This window comes from Echinops telfairi, unplaced genomic scaffold (assembly GCF_000313985.2).
Source record: "Echinops telfairi isolate 266 unplaced genomic scaffold, ASM31398v2 ScPeMD7_3;HRSCAF=10, whole genome shotgun sequence".
Classification (NCBI taxonomy): Eukaryota; Metazoa; Chordata; class Mammalia; order Afrosoricida; family Tenrecidae; genus Echinops; species Echinops telfairi.
This window is the reverse complement of record NW_022103899.1, coordinates 62,623,236-62,643,278: the sequence shown is the minus strand read 5'-3', so window position 1 is coordinate 62,643,278 and position 20,043 is coordinate 62,623,236. Positions and strand designations below refer to the sequence as shown.

The window sequence follows — 20,043 nt, the reverse complement described above, 5'->3', positions numbered from 1 at the left end:
TCTCTGTGGATTGGCAGATTTAAATTCTTCAGTGACTGGACACTATTTACACAAACAATGGGGGTTGGTGATAGGGCAAAACTTTAAAAATAATATTCACTCACAACTGCAGAGCCATGTCTACTAGATTCAGACGTGTCCTAATGATGGAAGGAGGGCATTCAGTAGTTAAGTCCAGGGTAGTTCCTGGCTACCATTCATTGGGCACCCTCAACACAAGAGATTTGAACCAAATCCAATGTTCCTCAGTTCTGCTTCTTCTTACACTTAGGAGTTTTAGCCTTAAGCTCAAGGGTTCGGTTTAGGGTAAAGCCCAGTTCACTTAGGTTTCCACACTGAGTCCTTCAGGCTGGGCACCTCGAAGCCCGTCTTAGCACAAGGCCTGGGTTACCAAGGGCAGCATAGAAACTAGGTCCCAATGTTCAGGTAGGAGCTTAGTGCACCAGGCATACTTTCCCCTTGGGTTCTATATAAATATTGTCTGCACTTCCACCCCCCACACTTTTCCTACCAATAGGAATGCCATTGTCTTCTCTGGGACATACATGCCCCTTCCCATCTTGGCCTGAGTTCCAGTAAGTTTCCTTGTCGCTCTGGTAGGAGTTTCTGTGGGCTTGGGGGGACCTTAGCAAAATGTTGTATGACAGCAACTGAATGATCTCCCTCGTCTCACATCTTAAAAAGTGGACCCCAGCTGAAGTGGCTTTTAAGATGTACATCTAGAGAAGTGGTTCTCAAGCTGCATCATGTCGGACCCTGTAATACAGTCCCTCACGTTGGTGACCCCCAACCATAACACTATTTTTGTTGATACTTCATAGCTATAATTTTGCTACTGTTATGAATTGGGTGGCTCCTGTGAAAGGGTCGGTCGACCCCCAAAGGGATTGTGACCCACAGGTTGATAACCGCTGGTCTAGAGCTGTTTCACGGGCACCGGGCGGGCTCTGTCTCCGTTTAGGGTACAGGTTACATGGCCTAGGCACAGGGCTCGCCTTCCTCGTGGTTTTAAAGCTACGTGAAGGGATTTGGGGTTTGCACTAATTCTAGCCTCATCTAAAAACAATGACTTTTTATGACATGGTCCTGCTTTAAAATTTTTTTTAAATTGAGAGTTAGTACATCTATCCATTCATTCCAGAGTTCAATGACATCAAGTAGTAGTGCATACTAGCTACCACATTGTTTCAAAACATTCTTTTCCTTCCTGGACGTCTTGACATCAGCTCCCTTTTACGCGCCCCCATCCCACTCCCCCACCCCGTGTTCCAAGCATTTTATATAATGAATGTACGTCCCGTTAGAGACATTTCACTTGAAGTTCCTGAAGACTCGAAGGATGAGGAGCCTAATTTCTGAGCCTCCCTTGGAAGCTGAGTGACAGCCTGGTTTGCTGGTCTCCACAGATAAACCCTTTGATCTGCAAACACCACCTGAGCCTACCTGGAGGCAGAATGGGCTTTACTTTAGCACATCTGAAAGCTATCAGTTCAGATAAAGCTTCTCTATCAAACGCAGCAAGATTTGGGTCCAATGTCTTCTATAGGAGAATTCCACATCATCAATTCCTTTCAGAAACAAGCGACTGGGCCGTACTGCTGACCACCCTCTGCTCCTGGCTGAAACTTTATTGTACATGACCCGAGTGTATCCTTTTATTAGTAATCACATGACTTAATAAATGGGGAAAATACATACTGTCATGACATATGGCCTGAAATGGTGGTGCTCATTTAAGTGGACTCTAAAATGAAATTTTGTATAAGCTGGAACCCAGTTCTTGGTAGATGCTTAGGGTGGATCAGGTAATAATGGAGACACACTAATATGTGAAATTGAACCTTATTCGGAAGAATCCCATAAAGCCAGCAGTTGGACTTCTAGCCTTAGCACTACAAAGGCTTCTCACACATTGGCAGACCTTAATTTACACCTGGACACACCTTATAAGGCACGAAGTATCACACACACAGCAATACTGTAAATTAGCTGCCTTTATTAGATGCAAACACATCACGCATAAATGTGAAATGGGCAATTGTCAACTAAGTGGCACCAACTGAATACTGAAAGCTTTGTACATTTAAAACATTTGAAGGAAAGTATACATGTTAGCAAGAACACAACTCTGAGCAGCTTGCTACTCTAAGAACGTAAGCAATTAAAAGAAGTATATAGCCCACACTGGCTTCAAGTAGGCATAGATAGCATTAGGCTTGAAAACTTGTTCCAATTTGCACACTGACACAACGTGAACAACCTGGTGGAAATGGCTGTCTTTTATCAGAGCTTGCCTGGGCTCATCCTTTGCGGGGCGGGGGTGGGGGTGGGGGGCAGGATTTCCAAGGGGGGCCTGCAAAAGGTTGGTAGAAAATGGAACTTTTCACGCCATCTCAGATCCCTGAATGCATCCAAATGCTTCATGTTGAGATCCTAAAAACACATCACATGTGTCACAGTGATTTGCCTTTCTTGGAGACTTAAACACATATAAGTTCCGAAATGTTCCCTATTAGAATTCAGTGTTTATCTGTCACCCCACGGTCCAGTCTGAGAGGTGCACACAACTGAGAACTATGCACAACCACCAAGGACCCGGCGTTTCATCTTTGGGGATCATGCGACAAACGCAGAGGCCACACTTTCTCTTTGGCAAAGTACAGAAAACAATTGAACGAAGACTTTTCTTTGCGGGCACTATTCTTTCTTATCCAAAACATGCTGCTTCAAGTCTCTAATAACAATCTTGAAATACCAAGCTTATAAACTTATTACAGTCATCCTTTAATCCTATATAAAGGTCTTAATATTATAGCAACAGTTCCCAGGGTTCCAGAGGGCTAAGCAGCTGAGTCTTCCTGTAGACTAATTAGACATCTTGTTACCACAGCTTTCTCTGGAGGCTGGCGCTCAGGCCTTCCTAGGAGTCTGCAGGATTGAGAGAGGAGAGAGAGTGACAATGGACATGTGGAGACAGAAAGCCAACACTCTCCTGTCTACAATTATGACCACCCTCTGCCACTCACTGGGACCACTGAGTCCCGATCACAGAGGCGTTATGTAATGCATGACGTTACTCCCCACACCGATGGGGTTAGGATCAGGCCAAGTGCACAAATGCACAGGTAGCTTTTCTACAAACTGATCGGGCCAACTCCAAAGCCCAAAGGAAGCTCATTAGGTTCAGGGTTTTCCTTCCGGCCATGCCCCTCCCCCTCCAATCAGCTCATTAAACTATGGTGACATCGGGAACAGAAGCAGATGCTCAGGTGCCACCGAGACAGTTTTGAGAGGAGACAGGCTCAGTACAGCATCATGGGATGACTGCCTCGCCCTGAGTGATTTGCAGGCCCTGGTTGGCTGTCTCTCTTCAGTGGTGTGTGCCTTTCCAGGCCTGCCCTCTCAGCAGCGGGTGCGGTGCGGCTTCACAGGTGTGTGGTGTGCTTCCAGCAGCATCCACTACACCACACCCTACTGCCACCCAATGGTTCCTCCACGCGTGATGATTTGCTACTTGTGTTTATAGGGTCCACCACTCCAACACCCTGCCCCACAGACGCTCTCATCTCCCTGACCCAATCGAGGGAAACACTGTATGAAGCCATGCCCTGAACCGGGAAACCCTCTCCTCTTGGCGTCTGTGTGCTCCAAACCCTTCATCAAGGCCCTATGCCCACCTGGCAAGCCAGGGCTGTCTAATACCATCCTGGTCCAGGGTTGGAAAACTATCAGTAGGGCCCTTCAAACTCCTCCCTGCCCCTCTACAAATAATACCAGCAGAAAAGTGACCTCATGTGGGGCATAATTCCTCTAAGACCCATCTGCAGGTTAGTCAATTATCTTGCCAGCTGTCCAACGCCTGCAAGCAGACGTTTGTTGTACTTGTTATCTCTTCTAGTGGTTCTCCACATGAAGGCCCACCCACCATGCTGCTAAAAAAATGTAACAAGGATTTTACATTTGTTCCTGGTAATTTTAAACGGCAGCAAACTCTGATATGCCCTCTTCAGGAGAGGAGTTGCGATCTCTTCTTCTGAGTGTGGGCCGCACACAGTGACTCACTTCTCGTGAACAGAACGGCAGAGAAGAAGGAGACTGCTGAGGGCGGCTCACACAGGCCTGGCAGCGTCTACCTGCTGTTAGGTGTCGCCTACTCTGGGGGAGGCCAGCTGCCACAATGCAAACACTCAGAGGACACTTGAAGAGGCCCGTGTGGCGAGGAACAGAGTCCACTGCAGCTCTGGAAGGGAAGCATCTCTGAGGCAGGCCCTCCGCCTTACCTGCAGGTGACCACAGGCCAGGGCAAAGGCCACTCAGCCGAGGCGCTCCTGACCCTCCACAGGGACTGTTTCATATGGGTGTGCTACTGAAGCCGCAGCTTCAGGGCAGTTGGTTTTACATGAATAGTTAACAAATACAGTGGTTTAAAATATATTCTTAAAATAAGTACAATCAGTAGCTTAAAAATAAAATAAAATCAGTAGTTTAAAGTAAATAATAAATATTAAGATAAATTAAATATATTTAATATATTAAAAGATATTAAAATAATGAATATAAATAAAAATAAAATAAAAATAAAAGCAGTAGCTTAAAAACATTCAGTAATATTTAGAGGAGAATACCATCAGCCTACCTTCTAATGCTCATGTTCCTAACTAAATGGATGCAGGATTTCTCAAAGCAGATGATGTCAGCTCCACAATGGTGTTCACAGACAAGCCGCTCAGAGAGCCTTTGCGACTCAGCCTCACCTCCTGAAGGGCCGCAACAATGTGGTCTCTGTGCGGAAGAAAGATACACAGATAGTCCCACGTCCCCTCGGAGGCAACACGCTCCCGACCATGCTGACCACTGAGCTATTCTTACCCAAGAGCTTAGAGGCCGTAAAGGGACCCTTAGTCCTGCTGACTCCACTTACTTGCTGACCTCGGGGTGCAACTCAGCCAGTCTCCTCATGATCTTGGTAAAGCTGCGCAGGTTCAGCGAATGTGGCGGTATGAAGCGAGTGGGCACATCAGGTAAGGACATGGGCAATTCCATCTCTTTACAATTCTTCTTGACACCCTCAATAAACAGTTTAAAGATTTTACTAAAATCAGTACATGATGATCATTACCTAGAGATGATCTAGCTCATTTAGTTGAAACTGTTATTTTAAGATTGTAAGTGGCAAAATCAGACTCTCTAAGAAATGTTGGTTGCAACGATTTATACCAAGTTGATTTACTTGGACTGCTTACGGACCCCTGGACTAAGTGCCCTTTTTAGTAGCTGGGGGCTGTGTCTGAGGCCACGTCAGGCATCATCCTTGGCCAGGTGCCTGACCTAACACTGAGGATGACGTCCTTCTTTTTCTCATATTCTCTTCTTCCAAATTCCCTCCACAGGTAGCACATAACTAGTGCTACTCAAGATGCAAAGAAGTCAACTCATTACACAGCGTATCTTCAGTTTGAAGCATTAAGGTTTAATTCTTTCACCTACCGCACAGCAAGACCTAGCTAAATGGTAGTTATAAACATTCTACATCAAAGTCACCAAATGTACAGCGAGCAGACTGTGTGCCCAGAACTCTTCCACATGCCATGGAGGCTAACTCAAAAGCCCACAGTCACTGAGTCAATTCTGACGCACAGCAACTTTTGTAGGGTATCGAAGGCTTACGTTTCTATTGGAGCCACCAGCCTCATCTTTCTCCAGAGCAATCGCTAGTAGTTTTGAACTGCTAGCCTTGGGGCTAGCAGTCCGACACTTAACCAATAGTGCCAGCAGGCCACTTAAGTCATATAGACTGTTGTGCCCCTCCAGGGACAGATCTTAGAATTCAGGAGACACAACAAAAGTGAGACACTAATTAATCAGGCTTCAGACTCCATGAAACCACTGCCAGTCCCTAGCAGTTCCATGAAGGGCACATTCAGATGTAAAGGCTTGGTGGAGACCTGTGACGTCAGGCTATCCTAGGCATTATTCAGCAGCCCATTGCCAAACTGCCCTGCTCCCACTATCCCTCTCAACCTCCCGGAAGAGCACTGGCTAGAACAGAGTGCAGAGTTGGTGATAACTATTTGTTGAATAAATAAATGAGAAGTTTGGAGTATCATAAAGCGATAGTTGAGACCACAAAAGAGCTTTTCAGGAAAGGACCAGATTGCTGGTAAATATCATTCAAAATAACAGCTAGCACTTACTGAGTACACCAGCAGAGTGAATATATGTTGAGAATCTGAGAGAAAGAAACAAGATGACAAGAAACATCTGGAAGGTAGAGATAATGGGGGCTTTCTACCCACACACTCCTGCCTACCACCATGGTGTCTGATTTATACTGTGAGTGTACCGGTCCTCCACAGGCAGGGCTGCTAAGTGTCCAGTTCTGCTGTTCACAGGGTCACTATGAACCAACTTGATAGCACCGAACAATGTGCTTCCTTTGGCCAACTCTATGGTCCACTGTCACAGCTGGACAGACCGAGCGTCACCATCATGTGACAGCCGCACCAGATGCCCTATCTAAAGGAGGAGGAAATAGAGCTGAGTAAACTCGACCTGATTCTTCCTCATGGAACCCACGTACACAGAAATAAACGCTCCCACTCCTACACCATCATCACAGCTGTCCTGTTCAAGTCCACTGAGGCAGCCACGGCGTCAATCCGTCTGGTTGGGAGTCTCCTTCCTTTCTGTTGACCCTGTTTTACTAAGCATGATGTCCTCCAAGGCCGATCGATTCCCTCCTGAGGACATGTCCAATACAGGAGGCAAAATCTCACTATCTTTGTTTCTGTTGAGCAATCTGGCTGCACTTCTTCCAAGAAAGATTTGTTTTCTCTTCTGGCAGGCCAGGGTACAAGGGTAAGACAAAAAGCATTGCTAAACAATCGCAGGAACCTCTATAAAACTGTCAAACTCTTGGTTCTTAACATATCCCCCAGCTAGGTCTACACAATTCCCAAGTCAGTGTTTCCATCTCCCTAGTCTTTCTCCCAAGATTTCTATGCCATCTTGACTTCTAAGGAGCATTCTGGTTGTACTTTCTCCACAACAGATTTATTTTCAGCATTCTTCACAATATTATAATTCAAATATATTAATGCTTCAGTCTTCCTTATTTACTATCCATCTTTCACATGCATACGAAGCAAGTGAACATACCATGGCTTGGGTCACATGCACCTCAGTTATCAAAGCGACATCCTTGCTCTCCAACACGTCAAGAGGTCTCCTGCAGCAGACTTTCCTAAGGCAATACATTGTTTGATTTCTTGACTTGCTGTTTAATATGCATCAACCATGGATCCAAGTAAAACGAAAACCTTGACAACTTCAATCAGGATTTTTACATTCTTTTTTTTTTTTTTAACATTTTATTAGGGGCTCATACAACGATTTTTACATTCTTTACATTGAGTTGTAATCCACACTGAGGGTAGAAGTCTTGACTTTCATTTGATTTGCAAGTGCCCCGTGTCCTCTCAGCAAGCAAGGCTGTGTCATCTGTGTATGTGGGCTAACGAGTCTAATGATAATCCTGATGCCATGCTATTCTTCACGTAGTCCAACCTCTAAGGTTTTGAATCATGCGGTACCATGCCCTTATTCTGTTGGAACAGGTGCCTTTTGGTCCACATGTAAGGTCTACATGTGCAACCGAGCATTCTGGACGGCCGGTTCTCAATGCTACCCACAGCATGTTATGATCCACACTATCACATGCCTTTGTATATCAAAAAACCTACGTATCTTTCTGGCACGCCCTGCTTGCAATAGATTCATCTGATGCCCACCATTGTATCTGGGCCATGTCCTCTTCGAATCTGGGTTGAATTTTTGGCAGCCCCCCCACCCCCACCCCGTTGATGGACTATTGTTGCAATCATTTTGGACTTGTCTTCAAAAAATTCTTCTGTGTCTGATAATATGACTACTTGCTGATTTATGTTTTATTGGGTTACCTCCTGATAATGGGCATGAGTTAGCAGTCTTCCAAATTTCCTGGCATAAATGATGGAGTGCTTTTGGTGTTTTATCTGCTTGTTGAAACATTTCACTTGGTATCTGGTCAGTTCCTGGAGTCTTGCGGTTCACTAATGCCTTCAGTACCATATTACTGGCTTACTCTCTCCACACACTGTCTCAAGAGGTGTTTACATTCTGCATCTAGGTCCTTCATCAGACAGGTAAATAAGTCAGACCTTTCAGGTGACACAGCATGCTTCCACTAACTCTCAGAACAGGTACAACTTTAAGAACAGAAACAGAGCAGAGCTTGAGAATGTTCTCCAAGGATGGCAATACGTATCTTGAATTTGGAGATGGCTACACACCCATATGCATTTATCTAAACTCTTCCCAGACAAAAAAGAATGGATTTTTCTGGGCTATTGTTTGAAAAAAGGTCACCAAATGCCTTTCTGCCAGGAGTCCTGGAGACCCAGAGGAGCAAGGTGAACATCACCTCTTCACACCTCATGTTCAGAAAACCCAATGAGGCAAATGAGGATACAGTAAAATACAGGAACTGCATCTGAGTTTCAAGACCATTGTGTGATAAGGTTAACTATAAAAAAGTAATGAGATTAGAATTAGATATTTAATGAAGTATAGTCCAAGGAAAAAAAAGTGACAAAAAGTGGCAAGGCCTGGCACAGAGTCTCCTTAAAGTCCCTGAGCTATAGCACTACATCAGACAATTCAAACTCACTGCCAGGGAGTCCCGCCCCCGGGGTTTCTGAGACTATAACTCTCGGGAGTAGAAAGCCTCATCTTTCTTCTGCAACGTGGCTGGTGGTTTCATAGAGATTGAAAGACCCAGTTCTCTGCCATCGTCCCTTAACCTGAGCAGAACAAAAGCTAGTCTGGCAGATCCAAGGGCAAAGCAATGAAGCATCACTGTTCTCCGTTTTACTTCTGGGATGCCAATACTGGAGCAACCATCTAACAAGGTTCTTACAGAAACGACATGTGTGCAGGCCATCTGAAGGGCCCATCAAGAGAACTGACCTTCTGGTCAAAAGGGAAAAACTCGCTGTCTGGCTCGGAGCCCAGCTGCCTGGGCCTCGTTTTGGGCACTCGAGAAATGCAGGTGGTCGAGCTGGTTTCTTGGCTGGTGCTTTTTTCGGCAGTATTCCCACTGGACCTGCCTCCGTTTCTGGAAGGCAGAGGTGCCGTACACTCCCCAGGAGTCTTCACCAGCCGCACGCTCGCAGGCTTCCCGTGGATCTCCTCCCCGTTCATCTCTTTCACTGCTGTTTTCGCATCACTGTTTTTCTTAAAAGCCAGAGATGCGTACCTAAAATACAGAGGCAGAAAATCAGATGGCACTGTGTGAATTGGCTCACACTCAGTGTTGTAATTCCTGGCCAAAAGGTGTTTTCTTCAAAAACAAAAAAACCCCACTGCTTTTACAAATAAAAAATTTCTCACATTGAGATTGGGAGCAATATTTAGGATAATGGAATAAAAGGCACATTAAAGATGGAAAATAAAAGATGGCAAAGTTTGATTTAATGTCTTATGAATTATCACTGATAAACTTATGTTGAAGTTTTCTATCTTAGAACACTAAAACCCATCCCAAGGTTGGCTGTACAGCCTACCCCCTAGGGCAGGGGTCCTCAAACTACGGCCTGCGGGCCACATGCGGCTCACGGAGGACATTTATCCAGCCCGCCGGGTGTTTTCCCCCTTCTGATTTCCACTTCAGAATAAGATATGTGCAGTGTGCACAGGAATTTGTTCATAGGCCAGGGGCAGAAGTGAATGGTGGGGCACTGTGGGGACAGGGGAGAGGCTGGCTCTTGCTTTGGGTTCTGGGATGTAGAGTTGGGACTTGCATCCATGGTGGGTGGGCGAGTTCTCATGGATGGAATATGTTCATAGTTTGTTTTTAAACTATAGTCCTGCCCTCCAATGGGTCTGAGGGACAGTGAACTGGCCCCCTGTTTAAAAAGTTGAGGACCCTTTCCTAGGGGAATGAATCACAGAAATGTGGGTGAAGGGAGACAATGGACAATGTAAGACACGAAATAACAACAATAATATATAATTGATCAAGGATTCATGAGGGTGAGAGGGTGGGGGAGGGAGAGGGAAAAGAGGAGCTGATACAAAGGGCTCAAACAGAAAGAAAATGCTTTGGAAATGTGGATGGCAACATATGTACAAGTGTGGTTAATACAACTGAATGATGGATTGTCATGAGATTTGCAAGAGCTCCCAAATAAAATGATTAATAAATAAAAAAGAACACTAAGAATGCCCAGATCAATCATTAGAAATCATTCTAGATTTAAGAAAAATTTAAAATACTGCAGTTAATTCCATTTTGATCACCGAGCAGTGAGAAAATTCAATTGGCAAAAAAAAAAAAGAAAAAGATCCTCTTCAAGATCAAAACCGTCAGCATGAGAAATGGAGCAGAGGCTGTGGCAGGAACGGTGTGCACAAAGACCCTTATAATGAAGGGAGGGGGGCCTTACCAGAAGGCTAACGATGTGACCCCTAAAGGGCGGACTTCTTAGAACCAAATTTCCCACACACAAGAAGCTCAGCATTAAAGTCAGGGGCAGAGTGAGGGTGGGGGAGGGAAGGAAGACTAAATGAGAAAAAAGGAAAGGCAAGAAAAGACAAAATCAGAAAACAGAAATTCTAAACAAATCTAAGGACAAGTTCTTTCGACAAGGCCACAAAGCAGACAAACCACAGGAAACAAGGGCTATTGGAAAAGACTCCAGTGACCCACATGAGCAATGACAAGGAGCAACACCTAAAAGTTAAGCAAAAGAACAACATTTTCCTGGAAAATAATGTCAGTCTTCCAGACTCTCATATTGATTATCACGAAGGCTGAAGAGGAACCGATGCATTGACTGATGGCACCGGCAGACGAGTGCACGCAGCGCAGACTCTGGAAGAACAGACCGCGGTCTCGGGAGCAGCACAGCAGAGGGCTCCTGGGAAGCAAGCGTGGCGAGACTGTCTCACCAACTGTGGACCTGTTCTCAGCAGATGCGCTCGGTAAAGTAGAGGGGCAGTGAAAAAGCCGAAGACCCTTGATAAAAAGGATGGACAACAATGGCTTCAACAACTACGACAAATTGGTGCAGGACCAGGCACTGTTTAGATTTATTGTTCACAGGGTCACTATGAGTCAGAACCAACCCTGTGGTATGCCAACAATATTTCAGAGTTGCAAGGTTATTATCACAGAGGCATGTTAAGTACTAGTTCTTTTAGGCTATTAATATACACCAAAGGGGGGGGGGCAGTTAGAAACCCAAACAGAATTTTAATTGTAAAACTGAAAAGGTTGGGCAGGAGCCAAGAACCCATTGAAAAGCAGCAGCCTGAGGCAGCCTCAATGGAAGCGTAGAGACCAGTCTGAAGTCCACCTGTTTTCTAAAGATGAGACTGTGCCCAGTTTTATAAACGGTATTTTCTAAATTTCCACAGGGAATGTGCAACACTTCAAGTAAAACACAGTATAAAAGATTCAAGTGAAAGAAACAAAAGGATTAAGCAGGATACTAAAAGGATCTTTCACATTGAATTCCAGGACCACACTACTATACTATATTGAAGCGCATTCTCATACTAGTGATAGGCTGAGACCAAAAGCCTATGATCTTCATAAATCCCACTGAAGACGAAGAAAATGCAACATCTATTTTGGTAAGCTTCCATTTCAACTACCAATAGGATCCTTTCTTTGGTTAGCAGCCACTGTGTAACTCACTACCCCACCAGGCTCAGGTCCTTTCGTAACAGATGAAACAGCAACGTAAGGTTGATGTGCCTACTTGTAGCTGACACAGCTGTCTACAAACCCACTTCCACAAACCCAACCATCAACTGACAGGTCACTCAGTCAGACATCACCGTGTGTTCTGAGCCCCTCTAGGGGTCAGCTGTGCTCCTTGCAGCCCCATAGCTGGGCCACCAAGCACCCTAACTATACTCCCAGGGGCACAAGGAGCGTGGGGAACTGCTCCCTGTTATTCAGCTGGAGCCGGCTCTCCTAACAAGTACACTCAGCACTCCCGACATCAAACACTGGGCAAAGTAAGGGACACAGAACTCCCTCTTCTACCTAAACAAATGTAAGGCAGAAGGAAAGCAAGCCCAGGCAGAGAGCCCCCAAGGTCACCTAACTGCCCATGAGATTCCCCTGCACGAGGCCCTGATTTTCTCACCATAGAGCTTCCAACTCAGGGCAGATGCCCATGGATAGTCCGGTCTGAATTTAGGAAACATACCTGTAATTAGTAGATGAATCATAAATGGAAATCTCAGAAACTTGGTATTTCTGGAAAAGGGACCTCAAATCAGCCTAAAAAAAAAAGAAAGAGTTAGGTAAGAGGCAGGAAGCACAACAAAGGAGATTTGAAAAGGATGCTCTCAAAAGAACTCCTGGCATACCTCAGACACTGAGGGGCAGAGCCCACCCACGTGGATCAAATAGGCTCTCTCTCTTCGTGAGGGCTCAGCACTCTTCCTCTCTGCCGCAGAAAGAGAACATATAGCAGAGATGACCAAACTGCCACTGATTTTAAAATGGAATGTGTTCCATGAAAAGGAGGGAGGGGCAAATAATTCAGATGGGGGTAGTTGACCTTGTGGTGCTGTGGGCTAGTCATTGAACTGCTAACCAAAATGGGGGTGCCTCAACTGACCAGCTGCTCAGAGGGGGAAAGATTCTGCAGCCTACTCACATATAAAAAGATCTAGTCTTGGAAACCCTACATAGGGTCTCTGAGTTGGAACTGACTCAATGGCTGTGAGTAGTTTCAAAAAGCAGTCCTAGAGGTGCACACCCATTAGCTGCTCTATAGGAGACAGATGTGGCCATCGGCTTCCGAGATGACAGACCAGGGAACCGTTTGATGGGCCGATTCTACTCAACCCCAGAGTGGGGCTGTGTCTCAGAAATGATTTGACAGCACCAAGCAACACAATACAGGGCAACAAATAACAAGTAGGATTATATATTCCTTTCCTCAACTGTGACGAGAACCTGGTCTATACTTGGCACATTGAAGATACTCAATACATACTTGGGTGAAATCTGGTAGCTTTTGCATAATGAGCTTTGTTCATTTAATTTTTCATTATTAAAATCAGCTAGCATTTACCATGTGTGCCCTCTGCTCCAGGCTTTTAACTTGCTGATCTCGTTGGACTCCATTCCAAAGGTCAGTGTGAAACCATAATCCTAGTTTATATTTCCACACTGAGGAGTGGGAAGGGGCGGGCTATACTCCAGGAGAAAACGACAGTAAAAGAATTGGAGCCCGACAAGCCAGCCAGGGTGCAGTGTAGTACCGATGAAACACACAACTTTCCTCTAGTTCTCTAATGCTACCCCCCCCCAATATCATGACCCCAATTCTACCTTACAAATCCGGCTAGACCAGAACATGTACACGGGTACAGATAAGAGCTCAAAACACAGGGAATCCAGGACAGATAAACCCCTCAGGATGAATAATTAAGTAGGGACACCAGGAAGGTAAGGGGGAAGTGGAGGGAGAAAGGGGAACCGATCACAATAATCTATATCTAACCTGCACCCAGGGGGACGGAAAACAGAAAAGTGGTGAAGGGAGATAACAGTCAGTGTAAGACATGAAAAAATAATAATTTATAAATTATCAAGGGTTCATGAGGGAGGGGGTGAAGAGAGGTTGGGGGTAAAATGAGGACCTGATGCCAGGGGCTTGTTTTGAAAATAAATGTTTTGAGGATGATGGAAACATTTGTACAAATGTGCTTGACACAATGGATGTATATATGGTTTATGTTAAGAGCTGTACGATAAATGATAAAAAAAAGAAGAATCATAGACTTTTGCTCTGCCATCCCACCACCTCGCCTTCAGTCACAGCTTACTGTCAAGTACTGAGTCCCGTTCAGGCTGGACCTAGTACTGGTGTGGCAGTGAACGATAGACAAAATTCCAACTTCACTGAGGTGGATGGAATCAGTGTGGGAAGGCAGTCAATAAACATATCAAATCCATAAAACAGCAATAAGCTAACATAAGAGAAAAATAATACAAGGATAAAGAACTAGATGATACAATGCCATTAACTTCAATTGTTTATGTGTATTACGAACATGTGAATGAAATGAATAAATGATCAGTCACTAAAATATGAACAAAGATATTGCAGAGTACAGAAACTTCAAATGATCTTGCTATTAACTTTCTTATGCTTTTATATTTTGTTTAAAACTCTTAAAAAGTATTATTTAAAAAGCAAGGGTATGGGAAAAGTCTTAAAACTACTGCTACCACACCTGGACACCCCCTTACTGAAGGGTGTAGGGAGGAGATGAAGGGTGTAGGGAGGAGATGAGCCAGTCAGGGTGCAGGGTGGCAACGATGAAACATATAACTTTCCTCTAGTTCTTTAATGCTTTCTCTCCCCCACTATCATGAACTAAATTCTCCCTTACAAATCTGGCTAGACCAGAGGATGTACATTGGTAGAGACAGCAACTGGAAATACCGGGAATCCAGGACAGATGATTCCTTCAGGACCAGTGGTGAGAGGGGCGATGCCTGGATGGTAGAGGGAATGTGGGGTAGAAAGGGGGAACCGATTACAAGAATCTACGTATAGCCTCCTCCCTGGGGGATGGACAGCAGAGAAGAGGGCGGGGGTAGACATCAGACAGTGTAACATATGACAAAACAATAATAATTTATGAATTATGAAGGGAGGGGGGTAGGGAGGGAGGGGGAAAATGAGTAGCCGATGTTAAGGGCTAAAGTAGAAGGCAAATGTTTTGAGAATGATGAGGGCAACACATGTACATACGTGCTTGACACAATGTATGTATGTATGTATGTATGTATGTATGTATGTATGTATGTATTATGGTAAGAACTGTACGAGCCCCCAATAAAATGATTTAAAAAACAAACTACTGCTACCATGAAAATGTAAACGTCCACACAAGTCTATGGAATAAAACAAGGCAGCCAGCACAGATACCACCAGAAAGCAAGGAGAGCAGCAACAAGCTGAGAGTGCTCTCTCTCAGCCAGTGCACCCTGCAATGGACCGAATCTCTTCCATCCCGACTACCTATCTGACAAGGCTGCTGCCTCTCGGCCGGCCGACGACGCGCGCTCCCAGGAGAGTCGACAGGGGCACCGGCCCATCCTGGAGTGGAAGCGAGGAAAGGCCAGCCCTCTATTTGCTACTGAAATCTTCAAAGTTAAACTAGTAGCAGACAGTTTTCTGGAAAAATTTAACCTCCAAATGGTCAATTTTCTCATTTTTCATAATGCTACAAAAGAAACAAAATATCAAGACACCTTAGCCCTCCACATAACAAATGACAAAGACATGCACACTATTTGAACTACGCCAGATTAAGATTCTCCCATAAATTCCTATGCACCCACCTGGTGTAACCTTGGAACTCCATCTGCCTTGTTCTATTTGATTCCCTTGTATTCTGGAGACATCAACTCCTGTAAGGTTCTCTTTAGCATCAAACCAATTGTCACTTATGTCTTGATGACTTCTATGGTCTAAGAAACGGGAAACAATGGGCTGTGAGCAATACACTGTTGAACCCCACGAGAAGTTATCTGAAAACACACTGAACCTTGGGGACAACGGCTCGTGTGGTGTGTAAACCTGAAAGCAGGATGCAGACAAATGAGTGAGCCAAGCATGGAGCTTCTGAGAGGAAGTCTCAGTTTTCCTGGAATCAAGGTTCTTTTCAAATGGAGTGACCAGCTTAAATAATTAAAAAAATTTTTTTAAGTTGTACTTTTTTGAAGAAATTTTATGTTTATACAAAAATCACAGTGAAAAATCTTTAAGGTAAAAGAGCAGTGCTACAGCTCTTTATTTCATTAAAAGTGGGAATTGATGGTTTTTGGAATGATCTTTTCTTTTTCCAGAGAAGATAACACCAAAATAGAAACGCAGACTACTTGCAGAAATACAAATGAGATACTGCGATCCAGGAACAGGAACAGTGATACCAGAAGGGTAAGGGGAAGGTGGGGAGAGGTGGGAGGAAGGGGGAACGGATCAAAATGATTGACACATAACCATAACCCCCCACCCCCACCTTCCAGGGGGAAGAACAACAGAAACCATGGGAGAAGGGAGACAGTGGCCGGTGTAAGATATAATAATAATAATAATTTAAAATTTATCAAGGAGTCACGAGAGTGGTGGGGGAGGGAGAAAAGAGGAGCAGATACCAAGGGCTCATTGGAAAGTAAATGTCTAGAAAAGAATTATGGCAACATATGTACAAATACGCCTGATACAATTGATGTATGGATTGTTATGCGTTGTAAGAGGCCCCAATAAAATGATCTTAAAAACGAATACAAATTAAATACAAGAAAAGTCTACGTCATTACTTGTCATTATCATAAAGTTGTCAAGTAAACAGCATAAGATTATACTTGATTTTCCCTGACATGATCACTTAAATCAAAATGGGTGCATAAGCAAATGTGGTGAAGAAAGCTGACAGTGCCCAACTATTAAAAGATAGTGCATCTAAGGATTTAAAGTCTTGAAGTTAAACAAGAGCTCATCTAGCCGGCGAGCAACAAAGTCCACATGGAAGCACAACCAGCTTGTGTGACCATGAGGCGTCAACAGGATCAGGAATCAGAAGACCCAAACAATCTAACTGATGAGGATGAGTGGGGTTGGGAGTGGAGATGAAACACCCAATTCCTCTAGCTCTTTAATGCTTCCTTCCCTCCCTCCCCCCAAGTTCTACCTTACAAACCCAGCTAAACCAGAGCATGTACACAGGTAAGAGTTCTTGACACAAAGAATCCAGGATAGATAAACCCCCAGGAAGAGCAATGGGAGTAGTGGATACCATAAGGGTAGGGGCAAGGCTGGGGGAGAAAGGGGGAACCAATCACAAGGATTTATGCATAACTCCCCCCACCCCCGCCAAACCGGGGGACGAACAATAGAAACATAGGGAGACAGCAGCCAGTCTAAAATATGAAAACAATAATTTATAATTTATCAAGGGTTCACGAGGGGGGAGGGAGGGGGAGAAAGGAGGAGCTGATATCAAGGGCTCAAGTAGAAAGAAAATGTTTTGAAAATGATGACAACTTATGTACAAATGTGCTTGATACATACAATTGATGTGTGTATTGTTGTAAGAGCCCCAATAAAACGATTTATGAAAAAATTATACTTGATTTTCATAATCAGAATGATGCAATCAATTAAAATATTTAGTATGACTTAATCAGCATTAGGACTACTTTAACCTCATGATTTGCTGCTTGACAATTACATAAGCTACTACAGTTTTATACTGACCGGGGTCATTGAGTTTCATGTGACTAAAGTCCTCACTGATGTCCGCATAGTTCGAAGCCTCTTTCTGAGCTACTGCGTCTTGTCTCGGCTGGTGGCTCTCAGACGCTAAAGGCACCTGAGAGTTGAAGTGACAGGACATCAGCAGAGGACAATGAGCAGCCGCCACAGCGCACTGATTGCGAGGAACACTTCACTGGCATTGTTCCCCTCACACGGGGCGGGGGGGAGGTGGGGGCTGGAGAGACAGGCCCCTGTCCACCCACTTCACAGGTGAGGAGCTTGTTGCTTCTGACTACACAGTTGACGACAGTTAGGGCTTGCACCCAGATCATCTGCCCAGGGACCTGGCTTTCACACAGCTAGAAGTTGGTGAGATGGGATTTAGGCCAACGTTCTCCACGCTAACATGTGGTTCTGACATGTTAATGTCCTGCGTGCTGGCCTGTACCTCTGTATGTAGGAAGCACGAGTCAAAGCGGGTAAGGCCAGCCCCTCTGCAGGGGGGGCTCCTGCCAGAGGAGGAAACCAGGTATTTCTCACTGAGAGAGAACACCAGGGCCTCCCTGTGGGGTCCCAGCTCTCACGGGCTTTTGTCTGATTGTATTTTGTATTATTGTACTGCCTCCCACAGGTGACAGGGAGCATTAGGCCTCACCTTGAAATTGTGTTTAAAAGAACAATCACTTAAAGACAGACACAGTAACGAACACTACCAGTGATAGATGGCTCTGGCCAACTGTGAGGGCAGTACCCAAGCAGTTGGAGCTCAGGAACACCGCAGGATACACCCGATGCCCATTCCGAGCCCCGTAACACCATCTAAAACGTCTGCGTTACAGCCACAAATAAGGCCATAAAAGTAAGTTATTGCAGTATTGTGGTTCATTTGAAAATAACACCATTCTACCTAAACAAGCTGAAGGTTCTGCCAAGGCTGCCATCACAATGGCTGTGGTGCGCGCGCGCGCGTGCGCGTATGTGTAACAACCAAAAAAAAACCCCACCCTCCAGAACACATACCATCAATCTGAAAAGCTGTTTAAGCAAATTATGTAAGACGGTTTAGCAAAGAAAACCATTTCGTTTTGGATGTTACCTCTTATGGTTGATAATTCATTTTCTTGTCTTTAAAGAATATGGCTTATCTTTTTAAAAAAGGTAATCTGTTGTAGAAATTTAATTTTAATTATTTATTTTAATAGAAAGAAGCATACATCAATCAGGCATTTCACTTCTGGCTTTGGACTGCATCCGAGTTAAGACTATCACTCAAGTTTGAATAACAAAGTTACAGTGTTAGCCTGAAGTCAGAAAACGGGAGTAAACTGGACCCTCTGAGACCGTTGCTTTACCTTTGCTAGAATATTATTGTATTTCTATCTGGTCTCAAGATATAGCAATGTCGTTTACTGTTGCTATATTAAGACTGTTACCCATGCTACACCATGCTTCATGACAAAATTTCATTTATATGACATTAGAAATAAATATTTCACAATATAGAATTACATTATAGTTTTGTGATTAATCACTATGCTTTATGTTCAATTTATAACAATAAAAATACATCCTGCATATCAGATATTTACACGATTCATAACAGTAGCAAAATTACAGTTATGTAGTAGCAACGAAAATAATTTTATGGTTGGGGGCCACCATAACATGAAGAATTGTATTAAAGGGTCACAGCATTAGGAAGGTTGAGAACCACTGCTCTAAAAGTTATTTTGAAACCCTCTCACCATTTACAGAAAGGAGTAAAAACTAAAAGCATTTGTTCTCTGGTCTGCAATGACTACAAAGTTAACTTACTGGACCTATGCAGAGGAAGGGGCAGGTACTAGTTTTAACAGCTCTGTCTCAACACCATGGCATGCCAGGCTTGCCCAGGAAAGTTCAGGCTCGTACCTATTTCCAATGGCCAGTTAATAACACCACTCTTGATTGTACATGACTGAACTATTGGATGGGACTTGGATTATGTGCCAATCAAACTCTTTCAGCACAACCTGTGTCCTAGGCTGATCGGTTATGTGGTCACCCTACTGGACACCTGTTTCCGGAGGCCACCACTGGATTCCTTTCATGAGTATGCTCTCAAGCAGCAGTGCACAAAGCCAGCCAGCCAAGAGGAGAGGAGACGAGAACTTCTCAAGATGCTGCCGGCTTTCTGAATCCATACAAGGTAAGCTGGAAAGCCTGGTGAACTACATGGTAAAAACCTCACGTGAGTGCGTGCCTTTTGTAGGTCTGAAGACTCATCACCAAGCACACTTTGATTCTCCGGTTCAGAATCGGTTCCTGGAAAGCTAATGAGAAAGATCATGTTCAAGAATTTATCAATGTCCTGAATAAGGCCTCAACAAAAAACTTTAAAAGTCAACTGAAGGAAGTACATTTTACTATGTGGTGAATTCTAAATAGAAGGAAACCGCCACTTACACGAGTGTTTCTTCTTTTATCAGCTAGAGAGGGAGACAGAAGGGAAGAGAAATCATTGTTAACAATGTTTTCTGCCTGAAGGGACAACTGTATTCCTAAAACACTGATACTTACCGTGGCAGCAAAAGCAGACAAGGCAGACAGCAGCTTTGACTCTATGGACAGTGGGGGCAGCTCTTCCAGGGGTTTGCCTTTGCAGATTTTTTCTTTCAGACTCTCGTATCTAGCTTTTATATCTCCTAAGACAGACAGCAGTGCT

General features: G+C 44.3%; 1 protein-coding gene across 1 annotated transcript; it reads right to left on the bottom strand.

Moving 5' to 3' along the window:
• Positions 1-2,355: 2,355 nt before the first annotated feature.
• On the bottom strand, positions 2,356-19,613 carry RBM44 (RNA binding motif protein 44). Its single transcript, XM_045296268.1, has 9 exons — positions 19,570-19,613; positions 17,340-17,454; positions 15,422-15,550; positions 12,424-12,503; positions 12,261-12,334; positions 9,007-9,295; positions 4,922-5,067; positions 4,637-4,782; positions 2,356-2,928 (listed from the first exon to the last, which is right to left on the bottom strand). Exons 2-8 carry the CDS (start codon positions 17,356-17,358, stop codon positions 4,659-4,661), a joined length of 861 nt encoding a protein of 286 aa, XP_045152203.1. The 5' UTR covers positions 17,359-17,454; positions 19,570-19,613; the 3' UTR covers positions 2,356-2,928; positions 4,637-4,658.
• Positions 19,614-20,043: the final 430 nt, after the last annotated feature.

Bases quoted from the DNA above. Each gene is read 5' to 3' on its own strand.
- RBM44 (XM_045296268.1), bottom strand. The intron at 12,335-12,423 runs GTATGCCAGGAG...TTTTTTTTTTAG, and splicing joins TCTGCCCCTCAGTGTCTGAG to GCTGATTTGAGGTCCCTTTT. The intron at 5,068-9,006 runs GTCAGTTCTCTT...CTGTTTATTGAG, and splicing joins TTTTCCCTTTTGACCAGAAG to GGTGTCAAGAAGAATTGTAA.